At 40.1% G+C, this 17,130-nt stretch overlaps 1 protein-coding gene across 1 annotated transcript in view; it reads left to right on the top strand.

The window, feature by feature from the left end:
* Positions 1–17,130, top strand: part of LAMB1 (laminin subunit beta 1) — a 72,567-nt gene that overhangs the window by 47,247 nt on the left and 8,190 nt on the right. Inside the window, exons 25-31 of the mRNA XM_082256717.1 lie at positions 121–490; positions 2,433–2,608; positions 4,955–5,196; positions 11,096–11,299; positions 11,980–12,124; positions 13,058–13,265; positions 15,811–15,952. Coding sequence (XP_082112843.1) covers positions 121–490; positions 2,433–2,608; positions 4,955–5,196; positions 11,096–11,299; positions 11,980–12,124; positions 13,058–13,265; positions 15,811–15,952 — 1,487 coding nt within the window. The remainder of the gene's footprint in view (positions 1–120; positions 491–2,432; positions 2,609–4,954; positions 5,197–11,095; positions 11,300–11,979; positions 12,125–13,057; positions 13,266–15,810; positions 15,953–17,130) is intronic.

Below are 17,130 nucleotides of genomic sequence, written 5' to 3'. Positions count from 1 at the left end.
GTTACCCTGACTCAGTATTACATTTATGTAATTGTTTCTTTGAACCTTTTACACACTGCATCTTCAGGAAATCACCAGTGTTTGTTCAGTTTAAATTTCATTGTGTCTTTTTTTTTTAAGCTTGTGATTGTGACTCGAGGGGTATACAGACACCTCAGTGTGATCGATCAGATGGCCACTGCATCTGCAACGAGGGTGTAGAAGGATTCCGTTGTGATAAATGTGCCCGAGGATATTCTGGAATTTTCCCAAACTGTGTTCCTTGCCACAAGTGCTTTGCCCTTTGGGATGTGATCATCAAAGAGCTGTCCAATAGGACCAACAGACTGCTGGACCGTGCCAGTGCTCTGAAAATCACTGGAGTTATTGGACCATACCAGAAAATCATTGACAAAGTCCAGGAAACACTTAAGGAAATTCAGACCATTATCTCCCAGAATCCTGCTGTTGAGCCACTCAAAAACCTTGACAGACTTTTTGATGAGGCTGAGTAAGTCACGGTGAAATATTTTTATGTCTGTTATATCCTAGATAAGATAGTATCTCATAACTAGCTATGTAGTACTACCAGGGCAGAGGTGTTAAACTCAATTTCATTTTGGGCCACATTAGCAGTATGGTAGGCCTCAAAGGGCCGGTTTTATCTGGGGTGTGCTACGTATAGAGTACAGGGTTCAGGACTGCGTTGCATAAAGTGCGCAGAGCTCAGAATTATGCTACGTAGAGAGTGCAGGGTTCAGGGGTGTTTACAAAGTGCAGGGTTTAGGGGTGAGCTGTGTGAAGAGTGCAGGCTTTAGGGGTGCACTATGCACAGTTTTCAAACTTAACCTTCCTCATATTTCTCTCTCCTACCTTGTCTGGATCTAGTACCTCCCTGTGTAGGTGGCTCTGCTTTATCTTGCAGGGAGATCATACTCTCTCTCAGATTCTGGAGATCTGTCCCTGCCGTGAGTGCGTGCACAGATCTATTAGCTTCGGGAGTCATTGAGAGCAAAGCTTTCCCTTGTAAACACAGAAGGCTTCTGTGTTTACAAGTGACAGTGGGGAGCGGGAGCAGAGAGTGAGAGCCGGAAATGGGGGAATGAAGTTCCGCCAAGTTCTTGCTGCAAAACTGGGTGCAAGGGCCACTTGACAAGGCTTGGAGAGCCGGATTTGGCGGTTCAAAATAGAGTAAGGAAAGTTTAGAAAGACAAACCTCCCCCCCCCCCCCCCCCAAGGAGAAAAAGGAAAAAGTGATGGAAAATCCAAAATGCTAGGGTTGTCACTAGAACAAGGATAGAGGGGAAATCTTCTAATGAGGGCATATAATCTAGTCAATCTAAGAGGGGAAGGACTCTCACTTTGTAGAGATTTCATGTATAGCTATACTTTAAGGATTTTGAGGTGGAATGTAACCATATACTGTATAAAATAGAATTCTATTGCTGTGCAAAGTTATACTGTAAATCTATTTATTGCATATTTATGTATTGATGTCATTACTAAATTTGAACTACAAGTTGCATATATCAGAAGGTATTTCCTAACACCAATACAAGCTGAAATATGCTCTGGTGGTTTAAAATGAGATTTCACCTTCACTTTGTGGAGATTTCTTTTGTTGTGTCATCAGGGCACGAAGTGAGGGAAATCCCACTAACAGACACAGGGATTTTAACCATTTTCTACTGTACCCAAAACGAAAAAAAAAATTTGGGTATAGATAAACTTTAAAGATTTTTAGCAGGAGTGTGACAGTATAGAAAGTCTAATTTGATGTGCTGTTACACTGTGAAAAATCAATTTATTGCAGTATTTTAGTATTTGTGTCACAAGGCTTGAACTAAACGTTGTTAACAGAATGATTTTCACAACACCAATACAAGCTGAAATAATTTCAACAAGTCCGGTCTAGAACAGATTGGGGTATTCCTAACTATATAGCGGTTTAAACCAACTGGTAGCAATCAAAAAGCAAGCCCACACTAAGCTGCTGAAATGTAATCATGGTTGGCATTGGTTACAGCACAGCTGAGCTTTTTCATTTATTAGGAAGGCTGGATTGTGCAATATTTAGATTGGTACTACATCCAAAAGGCTACAATATATCTAAATATATGCATTTTTTATATATTAATTTCCCATCTGCTTACTGGACTGTAAATGAGAAATACATAAAAAAAGAAGCCTCGGTGTGCGCTCCTTATCCTCTCCTCCTGCCACAATGATGGAAACATGTTAGGATGATGTGTACAGTGCACAAAAACCCTTATTGTGCTAGCATTCCTATTCTTATCCTAAATGTTTGTTAGAGAAGCAAATTTTAGACCGCCATTTACGCATTGCTTAAAAAGGCATGTGCTTATTTTCTACTAAATACACAAAGGTGTTTTTTGAATGTTTGTCTGGGGTTCCACTTTTCAATACTTTTTATTTGTATGGCTTGCTTTTAGGAAATTGAAATCAGAAGTTTGGGAAAAGGTTGAAGCAGTGGAGAAGAAGATAGCTGAAATTAACCTTAACGGGTCAGTCAAACTGGATGATTTACAGGCTGATGCAGATAGTGTTAGCAAAGCACTGAAAGAGCTTGGAGAACAACTAGAGTTCATGAAGATATCTAATGTCCGAGGTAAGTTTATAACTTGTAGTGTTTCTCTTATACAACTGACTACACATTATAAAATTCCCTAAATACCTAATTTGTAAAGGCACACTCCAGTCCATACTGAAAAAGAAGCCCTTACTATGCATATAGAGAGAACAACATATCTTTTTTGTCCACACGTTGTTGTAATTTACCAGTCCACCTCTCTCCCTTATCTTGGTAATCTATTAATTTAAGAACATATGATTTGATGCAGTTATAAATGTTTTTAAGGGTGCGCTACAGTGTGGGGGTCTTGCCATACATGTGTGCTGTCTTACTGCAACATAAAGATTTGGGTCCTCCGGCCTTGATGACACACTTGTACTCACTTGACCAAATGCATTTACTCTCTCTCCCCGTGTACCCTCATGGGCCCCCACTGGTGGCTCGGGACTCTCTCCGGGCATCTACTACTTCCACTGCTACCACCTCTCTACCTCGGCCCCTCCTGTTTCCCCCGGTTTCCTCCTTGCCCCCTCCTCCCTCCAAGGTGCCTCTGGCACTCCTGCGCTAGTTTTGCTCTTTTACTGTGGCTAGATTTCCTTCCCTTGTTTTACTCATGTCTACCTGCAAGGGTTGTGTCCTGGACCACTCCTATACCTTCTGCTCGATATCTGAGCGCGTTCAGCAAGGTACCAGGACCACCCTCTCTTTCAACTCAAACTGTTACTTATTACATGATTGTCATGTTCTTCCATAGTATTTCCACTGTGACTTGTTTTGATATGGTATGTATTTTTCCTTTACACTGGCATTTTACTGTACCAAGTTTATTTTGGCTTCAATAAAATTGTTTGAAAAGGAAAGATTTGGGTCCTTGGGGTTTGGTGACAGGACTGAAAACTTAAATTAGCATTGATGAAACACAGTTGTCAATACTAAGTGATGTTCAGCAGGCCACAATTGGATATCAAACCACATGACTAATGCGCTCACGTGATGACTGTAACTATTTCTACAGTACAGATAAAGACAAGTTTTTCCCATTCCTTATTAGAAAAGGCTTTTTTTTAAAAAACACAGAATAGCCGGTGGAAAATCAGTTTTACACTAAGTCATAGAACACATCCATTTCTGCTGAATTGCTTGCCCTACCTTTTGACATAGCTTTCTTTCTTGAGTGTGACATTTGTCTCCTGAGATGAAAACATAGGTGTGCACCCCAAAGCTCAAACACACATGCCTTTCTTGGCAGCCTCAGCTGCACACGACAGTAAATGAATGGGAAATGCCCCTCTGCTGAGCAGCTTCCTGATCATTCACTAACTGAAGAATAGTAGACCTGCTTCAGTTATGAATGAACACAGTGAGTGAGTGTGTTCACATTGCTCATTTAGAAAAGGAAGTAGCCAGTAAATCACATATTGACTAGCTCTTTTCCTCTGTTCTCCATCCTGAACATCGCCCGCAGCAGCCAAAGCAAGAGTAAGGAAGTAAGAAACACTGTGGGGGTGGTTGTGGGTAACATGAGGGGAAGTCGGGGCAGTAGGGGGAGTTGGCACTGCACAGGGTAATTCGGGTGTGCCCAGGCACACTTGAAACCCCCCCTGCGCACACCTATCGATGAAAATATAGAAGTGACTGTGTGTTTGTCACCAGTGTAACTGTAACTAGGAAAACATGACTGAATAGTGAAAGAGATATGTTGCACACATCTATGTGATTGCTAATTCATAGTACATGGTACCCAAAGAGCATTTTTGAGTTTGCATTCCTAGAGGCTTAAGCTGGATAAACACTATACAATTTTCTATAGATTTTTTCCTTTAGACTTACCAAAACCATATAATATGAGGTCAGACCTAAACACTTACAATTTGTATGCAATCAGAAAGGCCCTTGCACTACATAGTTGAAGGTAAATCTAATGGAAATCTATCAACAAAAGTTGTATAGTGTGTATCCAGCTTAAGTCTTATGAGCCATACACACTATAAGATTTTCTGAAGACTTTTTCCTTTAGACTTACCAAAACCATATAATATGAGGTCAAACCTAAACACTTTCAATTTGTATGCAATCTGGCAGGCCCTTGCACTACATAGAAAAGGTAAATCTGAAGGAAAATTTCTTCAGAAAATCTTATAGTGTGTATGGCCCTTTAGTTTTTTGTTTTGCTAATTTGGTTCTCTGTTGTGTCCATAGATCTGTAATCTATAATCTGCCCATTTGTCTGATATGTCATATCACATATATTCGTCCTTGTGATACTGTATTTGTGTGCTAAGTAGAGGGGAAAAAAAAAGAAATGGAATCAAGAAAGATTGAGAGAGATTCTTAAGCACTGCTCACATGGTTACAAACAAACATTTCATGTTGTGTTTATAGGAGCTATGGACAGCATCAATAAATACTTCCAGATGTCTCTAGAGGCAGAAGAGAAGGTCAACGCCTCCGCTGTGAACCCAGATAGCATTCTTGAACACTCAGGGTCTACACGACGGGAAGTGGAAGATCTCATAGATGAAAAATATCTTGCATTTAAAGAAGGACAAGAGGAGCAGTCTCGATTTCTAGATGAACTTGCTGGCGAGGTCCAGAATTTGGATCTTTCATTGCTGTCTGAAAAGGTATGAAAAATCGCTAATAACAGAGCTTTACCCTCCAACTTAAATAATATTAGAAAATAAGAAAATGATGCATGTGAAATGTGTAAGTGCCAAAACCCATTAGTGTCTAGAGTTACTATTTTACAAGTCTGACTTTTAGTATTGTGAATTTTGATTGGTAGATATTACTGCATTTAAAGATGATCTCTTAGAATAATAACCTAAAGCTAAATTCCAGGTATGAATATTGCATACTTACATTTGTCCAGCTTTGACCAATGTAAGTAAGCATAACTACTGTGCTAATACAGTGAGAGACACAATCTTCTGAGTCCTATGCAAGCTGAACTGACCACAGTGGGTTGCTTGATAGGCACTGCTACCAGTCAAAGAACTTCTTGTATTTTTTTCAATGAATACAAGACATTCTCTGACTGAGTGAGGTGGGGATTGTGATGTCACCACCCCCTTCTCCACACTGTTCAATCAGAGAATGCCTGGTATTAATTTATAAAAAAAAAATACAAGGCAATCTATGAATAGCAGCAGTGCCAAGCAAGGAACCCAATTTAGCCAGTGTTCAATGGGGCATCTGAGTGGAACACAGAAGATCATAGCTATCATTGTAGTAGTGCCAACTTCTACAGTGATTGTCAACTTCATCCAGTGGTCCCTTGGGTATGAGATATGCATACTTGCATTGAACTAGCCTGTAGCAAAGTATTTATGCAATAAATATCATGCCTGGAGTTAATTTTTAAGATGCTGACCTCACTTACAGTACATCGACATGAAAGGTTAAAGTTGTCCATAGGCATTAAATGCTCCTCAGTCAGGTACAAGTTGCTACTAATAATTCAACCCTTAAAAGAACTTATGGTCTTCAAGCTTAGCATAGACCCATTTATGCCCACTTGCATTAAAAACCACAAAGATATTTAAAGGAAAAATATATACTGGAAAGAAAATATGTAGACTGCAAGTGCTCATCTCACCTGAAAGTGCTGTTTGAATGTGTCTGGCTTCAGTGCTTTGAGTCACTTGCCCAGAGCAAAGATGCCACAAGTCAAGTCAGAGTTGACTTCCATGTCCGTACACACTTGACGAAAATCGGACGAAATATCCTCCGATTTTTCTCTGTCTTCTCAGTGTTCATTACCGTTTTTCGTTGACAGTGTGTAAATGTTCACGAAATTTCTCGTCCGATTTTTTTTTTTTGGCACATTTGTTCCTAGACTTCCGGGTTGTCAGCAACTTCAGATCATGCGCGGTCTTTCGTATCCGATTTTTCACGGACGTACTGCATACACATTAAACGAAAATCGGTCGTCTGGGGACGGACGAAAAAAATTTTGGTGTTTGTCCCTCTGTTTTTTTTCGTTGAAAATGTCGGCATTGGCTGCTGAAAGTTGTGTACACACTAGGCGAAAATCGGACGATTTCACATCGGGCGGGAATTTTCGGCAGATTTTCTACTAGTGTGTACCCCACTTAAGTGACCTAAAAACTATTTGTTAGAGGATCAGCAAGACTGTCAAGCTCTTATTTCCAAGAGTAGAGGTGAGCAATGGCAGAGCACTTCTCAACTTTCCATGAGAATCAGTGACCACTGATTTGTCTTGGTGTGTTACATATCATCCTAACATACATGACTATGCTCTAAGCAGATATCTTCTAACTTTTATCTATGGGGAACAACAGCAAGAGTCAGGAAAATGTATTACGTTTTCTACCTGAGAATGATCTTCTGTGGGATTATGCTATTTTTCTAGTAATCTGGCTGGATAAAGCAATTAACATCTTGGTGCAGTCCTCTCCAATCTGTTGCTTTCCACTTTATCTTGCCCCCTGCTTTTGTAAATGCAAAACATGATCTGGCTGACAGAGTATGATGGGATCATACCAAGCTGGTCATATATGAGCCAATTTTTTTTTTTCATTCAGCCAGCGGGTTGAACAAAAAACAAAAACTGACCCGATTCCCCCATCCACACATTTGATGTGTATGTGGGAATCCTGTCTGCTGTGTCATTGCATTTTGACAGCAGGACTTCCCCACCATCAGAATACATTGCTCAAAGATGCAGCCCATTGACTGCAAGCACTGATCAAACTAAAATGTTTGAGTGTGACCGTTTGTGAGAAGTCGATCTATAATTTGACTTTTTGTGAACAGGAATGGCTATAGATTGATTGAAATTTGGCTGGTTCAGCAGAATTTGATCCATGTATGGCCAGCTTAAGTCACCTTGAAAGCTGGAGCCTAAGCTTGTGCAAGACTGATCTAATATATGGACACTTTTTACAGTTTTTGTTATAGATTTATTTGGTAGATTTTTTTATTCATTGTATTGTGACATGCAAAAATCTGGTTCACCAAGTGCATAGTCACATTCTTTTGGAATATTCTTTTTCTTTCATTGATGCTTTTAACTATTTCCTAATGTACATAATTGTTTAAATCCAGTGTTGTTATGTTGTCTGTCCTTGGTTTTGTTATGTAAAATGTCCAACATTTCCTTCTACGGGCCAAAGGAATGTGGAAATGTTGTAAGAAAACAACATCTTGGCTTCCTGATTGAAACACCTGAGGCTATAATAAATTCCAAGAAAATTCTTAAAACTGTAAAAGGATTCAGAAAAAGCATCCCAGTATACCAAATATTTTTACATGAAATGTTATGCAGTGACATGAGAGCTGCTTCCTACACCAGAATAGTACAAAAGACTGTGTATTATAATGTGCAAGTAATGGGAATCATTTTACCTATAGATGCATGCTTTTAAAGCGGTGTTAACCCCCCCAAAAAAATTTCATATTTTGCAGCTTACTAGGTCTTAGATTCCTAGTTTGTGTGTTCAGAGCAATCTGCTGGCTGAACAAATGGATTCCTCCAACCACACTATCGAGGTGGATAGAACAATTCCCCCTACTGAGACATTTATTAAGGCTGGAGAGTGCAAAATCTGGTGCAGCTCTGCAAAGAAACTAATCCGCTTCCATTTTTTTTTTTTGTCAAAGCTTAATTGAACAAGCTAAAGTTAGAAGCTGATTGGCTACCATGCACAGCTGCACCAGATTTTGCACTACCCAGTTTTATCAGATAAACCTCAATGTATTCTGACAGCAGGGACTCTCTACTGTCAAAACACACTGATCAGTGCCTGCAGCTGCTGATCGAAAAGCTTTCAAACAAGCTTGTTCAAAAGATTGTTAGACCAATTTCTGTTTAATAAGGAGACAAACTCCAGCTAACAATTTTTAAAAGCAGTTACTGAAACTCTTTCCCCTTTGGGAATAAAGGTTTTACATAATTTAATCAAATCTGATCATTGTAAGCCCCCGTTTCAATGTTAAATGGATTGTCTCAATCCTTCAACTGCCTATTTTGCTGAAAATCTTGGTCTGTTGAAGTATTAAAAAACAGCAGAATCAACCAATAAAAAATGAAGTTTCAGAAGGGATCTAGAAAAACAAAGAGTGCTATGTTAATGCTAGTGACTGATTACATCATATGTCATTTTTGATTTTGCCTTTCATACAACTTTAACCACTTGCCGACCGCCGCAAGTACATATACTGCGGCGGTCAGCCCCGTGCAGGCAAAGTGACGTATGGGTACGTCACTCGCCTGCGAGCCAATAGGGGGCGAGCTCGCGCCGCCGGAGGCACGCACCCGCCCCCGCTCGATCGTCCGGTACAGAGGGAGAAAGGCAGACGGCTAATGTAAACAAAGCCGCCTGTCATTTTCCCTTGTGTAAGTGCAGAGATCATACGATCCTGCTATGTAGGATCGTATATCTCTGTAGTTACACAAACAGCCACATCCCATAACAGTTAGAACCACGCCCCTAGGGAAACATTTAACCCCTCCTTTTCTAATAAAGTTAACCCCTTCCCTGCCAGTGTAATTTTTACAGTAACAGTGCATATGTATAGCACTGATTACTGTAGTAATATCACTGGTACCCCCAAAAGTGTCAATAATATCAGTCAAGGGTTTGATCTGTCCGTTGCAATGTCGCAGTCCCGCAAAAAAAATCGCAGATCGCCGCCATTACTCGTTAAAAAAAAAAACAATAAAAATGACAAAAATCTTTCCCTTAGTTAGTAAACGCAATAACTTTTGCGCAAACCAATCAAAATACGATTATTGCAATTTTTTTTACCAAACATATGTAGCAGAAAAGAAGTTGGCCTAAAATGTTAAAAAATTTTGATTTTTACATTTTTTTGGGGGAATTTCATATAAAAAAATGTGAAAAATATTGTTCTTTTTGCAAAATTGTCGCTTTTTTTTTTGTTTATAGCGCATGATCAAAAAATCGCGCCGGTGATAAAATACCACCAAAAGAAAGCTCTGTTTGTGGGGAAAAAAAACCCGTCAAATTCGTTTTGGTACAGCCTCGCATGACCGCGCAATTGTTTGTTAAAGTCACGCAGTGCCGAATCGCAAAATAGGGCCTTGTCAGGAAGGGGGTAAAATCTTCGGGGGCTTAAGTGGTTAATAATGTTACCAAAACTCTTTGCCAATTTTTGTAACTAAAATACTATTTGGAGTTTGAATTTCTAAAATTGTAAATGATCTGCTAAAACTATCAGTAAATTCTACAGCACACAGATTCAAAGGGTTTATGAAAAACCAGCACACAATGGTCCAATGTTGTACACAGCTGTAAAGCTTTCATAAGCCAGAGCAATTCAAATTGAGCTTGAAAACGTGCAATGACAGGTTACCTTCAGTGAAAAGCAAATATCAAACCAATTTGTAGGTATAGGCAACTAGGTACTTGTAAATTACAACTTTTCCTATAAGGCTTCATGTACATGGGATGTTTAAAAACCTGAATGCTGGAACTTGACAGCCAGTAACCGACGGTTAAAAGTGTTCGTCTTGCTACGTTTACATGCAGTGTTTATGCGTGTTTAGCGGCGTTTGTATTTAGAAGTAAGGGAAAAAAAGTGCAATGCTAAAAAATCAAATAGGGTATAACACAATAAGTGTATATATATATATATATATATATATATATATATATATATTGAAAGCACCCATATATATACGCTTATTGTGTTATACCCTATTTGATTTTTTAGCGCTGCACTTTTTTTTCCCCTTGCATTGAGACAATGATGTCAGTTGGTGTATCAGCAGCTCACTATTCATTTATTTAATTATTTTTAGTTAGCACAGTTTGGATACACTTTTTTTTCACTTGCATTTAGAAGTGTTTTTATATTGTAAAATGTTTAGAAATGTATCTCCATTGATAACACCTCTAAACTAAACACTTATAAACGCGTTTAGACGCATTTGCACGCTGTTACAAGCATTTGGCATTTCAAATGCCAATAAGCTTCTGTCTGAATGCATTTTTTTTGCTTTAAAAAAAAAAAAAAGACACTAAACTCAAATGCCTCTAAAGACTATAAACGTCTCAGTGTACATGGACAGATAATATAACATAGAGGAGAGTTCAGGGGGCTGCTGAAAAAAATACCCATCTGCTCCTAAACGTCCATTTATCAACAGCAGTGTACATGAGGCCTAAATGTTGAACTTGGCTCTACCAATGAACCTCACAGCTGTACCTTTATGATGATGAGTGGCCTCACTAACCAATAGGGAGCTTGGGGAGGGAGTGGGGTCAAGCTCGGTCTTCCCCTCTGGTTTTTAAATGAAGAATTGTAAATTGCATTTATGTCCACTGAACCTGAAAGTTTAGTGAATTACTATTTAGTAGAAAGACCAGTGTTACTCTTCGTAATAAATCAGAAATACAGTTTTACTGTTCTGGTTTTAGTTCATTGAAAAATCTGAGATCGTTCGTTACAGTGAAAAATTGCATTTTTCTAACATCAGTACTGACAGAAGAAGGATTCACCTAAAAAGCTTCTTTTTATTTTTTACCTCTCCAGACTTGTGGAACACCAGTTGGTGCATCATGTGATGTTTCACCGTGTGGAGGACTTGGCTGCTTAACAGAGGATGGCAAGAGAAAATGTGGAGGAGATGGCTGCAATGGCTTGGTGGACATAGCAAACGGTGCATGGAAAACAGCTATGAATTTTGATAAAGAAATTCTGAGTGCAATGACAGAAGTGGAGGAGCTCTCTAAGCTGGTAATTATGACAATTGAAATGACATATTGTTGTATTCATATAGCTGAATTCTAAAGCTGGATACACACAGATTAAAATGTGGACAGTTCAGCACTGACCTGCCAAATTTCAATCTGTGTGTGGCCCTCCTGGTTCAACAGAAGCCAAACGTAGATCGGGACTGCTGAAAAACATACTATACAATTTAAATATATGTGTGTGTGTGTATATATATATATATATATATATATATATATATATATATATATATATATATATATAAATAATATTTCCAACAGGATTTTATTAAGTGTTGAATTAGCCATGTGAACTTCACAAATAGTTTCAGTGAACTATAGATTGCAGATTTCTGTAAAGCTTACTAAAGCACCCATTGAGATCCTTTTTTTTTTTTTTTTCAACTAGCGGGTTGAATCGAAAAAAAAATTACTTTTTTTTCCATCCACACATTCGATGTGGATGGGGCAATCTTCCCTGCTGAGCCTTTGTATTCTGACAGCTGGGAGACTCCCCCCCCCCCCCTCAGAATACACGGATCACGTATGGCCAAACTTTGATCCATGTATTGCCAGCTTTAGGCTCAGTTCAAGAACAAAACGGAACAAGACATCTTATTTGGAGGATTTATTAGGGTAGCATAGTGGAGAGCTTACAATTTTTTCTTTTATCCCTATTACAAGGTTGCTGAATCAAAGCTGAGAGCAGAAGAAGCAAAACAAAGTGCCCAAAGTGTTCTAAATAAAGCCAACTCAACAAAAGAAAAAGTTGACAAAAGCAATGAAGACCTAAGAAATCTCATCAAGCAAATCCGGGACTTTTTAATGCGTATGTATAGAGTTTCCTGCCTTTTTATATAACAGAATAATGACTATATTCAACCCCCTATGGGAGGGGAAGAGAATACAAATCTGGTGAAGTATGCATTTCAATATAATGGTATCGCTTCTCTGTGCTGAACTTGCTTTCCTAAGTAAAGAATGCAATGCACTGGGCTATATACATATTAAGAAATGTTTCTTAGTTCAAGCCCTCCTGCTGCTGTGGGATTTTCTTTGTCCGAGTATAGTGATAGGGTAACACCACCTTTAATATTGAGCCAAGGCAAAAAGCCAACTCTGTAAGCAATATTTACCTGCTGCCATACTTCTTAGCCTGCAAAGCCTCCACCCCACATGATGGAAAAAATAACTCAAAATGTGTTCTTTATAGAATAAAGCTTGCATGGGGTCTAAATCACTGATCTGAAGATCAGTAAATAACACCTCCAATGCGGCACAATGGATATTTCACTCACACAAAAAAGACCACGAATACTACACTGTTACCATTTGTTCTCTGCCTGACAATATCAGATTTTTCAGAAAAGCGGTTAGTTAGTTGAAATGGTCTTTTGTCTATTTTCTTCATGCTACTGCTGTTCCTATGATTGTACAATTATGATTGTGATTGTACATTATATTAGAATCACAGCAAAGAATGGGGTAGGCAGCAGAAATCCCTTCAGAACTAAAGTGATTAATGCACAGAGAACCAATAATGGGCTTGTTTGGGCAAAGTCCCTCTTCCTTTTGTTTCTGCTTCTCTTCTGCTGCGCTACACTATTTTCTCTATGGAAGAATCACTGAAAAAATGTTTTCTGTTTCTGCCTATATTAATAATTTGTACCATTAAACACATACTTTTTGACTGTTTAAAGTCTAAATTAAAAATGCTGTGCATGATATATCCTCTATACATGATGTTCTTTTATTTACAAAGAGGATGGAGCAGATCTAGATAGTATTGAAGCTGTTGCTAGTGAGGTATTGAAAATGGAGATGCCCACTACTCCTGAGCAGCTGCAGGCTCTTACTGAGGATATACGGGGACGAGTGGAAAGCCTTTCTGATGTAGAAAACATCCTTCAACAAAGTGCTGGGGACATTGCTAGAGCAGAGTCTCTGCTGGATGAAGCTAAAAAATCAAGGTAACTATTACATTACACTTCTTAGACTATGTTTTAATAGGTTAAGGATGAGATATGAATTCCTGTAAGCTTTACCTAGGACAAACTGCATATTCTGAAACCCAACACAACTTTTCAGAGCAATTAGATAACGTCTATTCATTAGCTTTATTCCCAATTAGTAATGTCCAAATTTTGGTTTATAACCTAGGACACTACTTACATAAGGAAATGGAGTGTCTACAGGTCATGAGCATTAGGCGTAGTGTTTCTGTTAATTTAGACTCTTCAAAGCCAATGGCCACCTAAGAAGACTTTTATGCCATAAATAGAATTAGGCAGAACACCCCCCGGTTTGGTTTATGCATAACTCCCAAACATCACAAAAGTTATTGGCCATAGAAAGGGTATGGGGGCCCATGTACTGCCCTGGGGGAAGAGTATCAATGCAACATTTGTTTAACCACCTCAATACAGGGCACTTAAACCCCCTTCCTTCCCAGACCAATTTTCAGCTTTTAGCGCTGTTGCAATTTGAATGACAATTGCGCGGTCATGCAACGCTGTACCTAAACCAAATTTGTGTCATTGTTTCCCCACAAATAGAGCTTTCTTTTGGGGGTATTTGATCACCGTCAGGTTTTTTCTTTTTTGGTGCACAAATAAAAAAAGACTGAAAAGTTTGAAAAAAAAAAAAAAAGTTTTTTTGTTTAGGTTATAAAATTTTGTAAATAGATATGTTTTTTCCTGCACTGATGAGCACTGATGATGCCGCACTGACAGGCACTGATGGGGTGGCACTGATGGGGTGGCACTGATATGCAGCACTGATGGGCACTGATAGGTAGCACTGATATGCAGCACTGATGGGCACTGATATGTGGCACTGATAGATAGCACTGATATGCAGCATTGGTGGGCACTGATAGGCAGCACTGATGGGCACTGATTGGCGGCACTGGTGGGCACTGATAGTGGCACTGTTGGGCAGCAATGATCGGCACTGATCGGCACTGATGGGGGGCACTGATGGGCACTGATAGGCAGCACTGGTGGGCAATAATGGGCACTGGTGGGCGGCACTGATAGATGGCAATAATGGCACTGGTGGGCAGCACTGATAGATGCCATTGGTGGGCAACACTGATAGGGAGGGCACTGGGGGGCTCTCTGAGCCCTGCTTGCCATCCCCGGGTGGCCATAGTGGGCATCCCTGGTGGTCATGGGTGGGCATCCCTGGTGGCTTAGTGGCACCCCTCCCCCCCAGGGCTGCACTGGTAATCAATGTTCTGATTACCAGCACAGACCCCCCCTGTGATCAGTGAGTAATTAGAAATACTCACTGATCACCCCCGCAGCAGCACCGATCCTCTGATCTTCTCCTCACTGACAGGATCTGTCAGTAAGAAGAAGAGATCGAAGCCGTTACAACGGCTCTATTTACATTACATGACGGCTGTGATTGGACACAGCCGTCATGTGATCAGGAGGGCCAATCACAGGGCCCTCCTGCCGAATGATGTCGCTCTGTGTCCGAGGGACACAGGCACATCGAGATCGCGCCGCTGCGCGTGCCCGCGGCGGCACGATCTCTCTCCTTCTGAAGGACGTTCCGGAACGTCCATTCAGAAGGACGAGACTCCCGCCCGGCCGTATATATACTATGGCCGGGTGGGAGGTAGTTAAAAGAAAGCTTTGTTACAAAAGTAGGCTAAAAATCCTGCCAAAACAGCGGAGCCTGCAGTCGGAAGTTTAGCCAACTTTGTGGGCGGACCTTTTTTTCTGGTCCAGCAGTGGAGGCGGGCGTCGTGATTGATGATAGATCTACATCAGGGGGCATTTTTTTTTGTTTGTTTTTTTTAATAAAGGATAATATTGTAAAAAACTGTCTGCGTTTTTATCTCTTTTTGACACTTTTTTTGGTGAATGGGTAAGGGTACAATGTACCCCATACTCATTCACATGGGGGAGGGTCGGGAACTGGGGCCCCACTGTTAGGGGGCTTCTGGGTTACAATAAGCTCCCCTGTCCACAGACCCCCACAACCGCAGTCCAGGTTTGTGGGGAAGAGGCCCTTGCCAAAGAGCCTGGTGTGGATTGGGGGGGGGGGGGGGGTCCACACTGTTGTTTTTTCAACATTTTTCTATTGCTGGCAATTTTGTATTTTTTTTTTCCATTCAACTGTCAGCAGAGAAGCCCTTGACAGCTGATGACTCATCCGTTGTTAGGTTGGTTGGTTTAACAACCAGCTCTTCACTGTTCCCTGATTGGGAAAAACTCGAACTGTTTGCTCAACTCTGGCCATGAAAGGTACATTTTTATAGATTATGTTTAAGGGTGACATGAGCTGCAGTATTTGCTGTATTCATTTGACTTTCTGTAACTGCTTTATTGTAATTACAGAATACAGTCAATCTAGCACTGCAATTTTTCATTGACTGATCTAGCATTACATAATTTATCACTGCCAAAGGATTTAAAGAATAGGGCATGACTGTAGAAAGTATTTATAATTTATGTCCAGTTAATATTCCCTTCAAATGTTTTATTTTTTATCTCATTACAGCCAGAGTGCATCAGATGTTAAGGCTACAGCTGATATGGTGAAAGAAGCTCTACAGGAAGCAGGCAAAGCCCAGAGTGCTGCTGAAAAAGCTATTAAGCAAGCAGATGATGACATCAAAGGGACGAACGATCTGCTGACTTCTGTAAGTTATAATGGAACTCCAGACATCAAACAACAATTAAGCCCCCTTTTTTCCAATTGTAAATGATCATTTCTTGCACTTCTAGCTGAAAAGGGTTTTACACTCTTGCTGCTACTAACACTCATGACACACCTAGGCTAGAGAGAATAAGGCTAGGTTTCCACTAGTGCGGCTACGAAGTCGTGCTACTTCTAGCACGACTTCGTAGCAAAAGTAAACCGCGGCTTCAGTTAGACTTGTCCCTCATATATAGAGGGAAGTCGCGCTCAAAAGTAATACACGATTTACTTTTGAGGTCGCGGCAACTGAAGCCGCGGCAGTGGAAACGTGCCCCATTGAAAACAATGGGTTTTGACTTGCTGTGCGACTTGACATGTGTCAAGTCGCACCGCAAGTCGCACTAGTGGAAACCGAGCCTAATTGTATATCTGTGTTAGTGGGTATTACTTCACCAATAGTAACGCCCCCTTGTGGTGTCATGGTTGTTGTTATAGCACCCCTGCAGCATGGAGGTTTACAGGGGGAAATAAATAATGTTAAGACCAGACAGGAAAGCTGTGGAATGCTTCATGTCATTCAGTTAGAAACTCCGCATCAGTGGCAGAGAATGGGGCATCAGTGGCAGGGAGAAAATCAAGGCTGGAAACCATCTTACAAAAATAAAAGCATGAGTAAAAAAATAGAATGTGAAGAAAACCAATTCAGTTATTTTTAAGTTGTCCAGCAGCTCTGAAAAGTAAAAAAGCATATTTCATTGTACTTTCGCAGTACTCTGATTGTAAACGATCACCCTGTAAAACAACTCATTCAGGTTAAAATAGCAATAAAAGGCAAAACATTTTTGTATAGATATAAAAAACAAATATATAAATACCTTTTTATCCCTTCTTTTTTTTATAAATGATCACATTCCCTCTAATCTCAGCTGCATAACAGCTGGGGGGAGAAGAAGCAGCAGCAGCCCACTGAGCTTATCAGTGAATGGCTGTGCAGCGGGGGGCGTGTCAGGACAAGTCTGATCATTGCAGGAGAGCACACTGATTTCCCAGCAAAGCTAGAAAACTGACCACACAGTGCTCTCCTGCTTAGTGTGATCAGTTTTTAAATACTTGCCATCTGGGCCAATTCTGGCAGTTCGCTCCTACATATAAAAATCTACTTTTTTTTGCTAGAAAATT

This window comes from Pelophylax lessonae (assembly GCF_965119305.1).
Source record: "Pelophylax lessonae genome assembly, chromosome: 4".
Lineage (NCBI taxonomy): Eukaryota > Metazoa > Chordata > Amphibia > Anura > Ranidae > Pelophylax > Pelophylax lessonae.
This window is presented reverse-complemented; position numbering and strand designations above follow the sequence as displayed.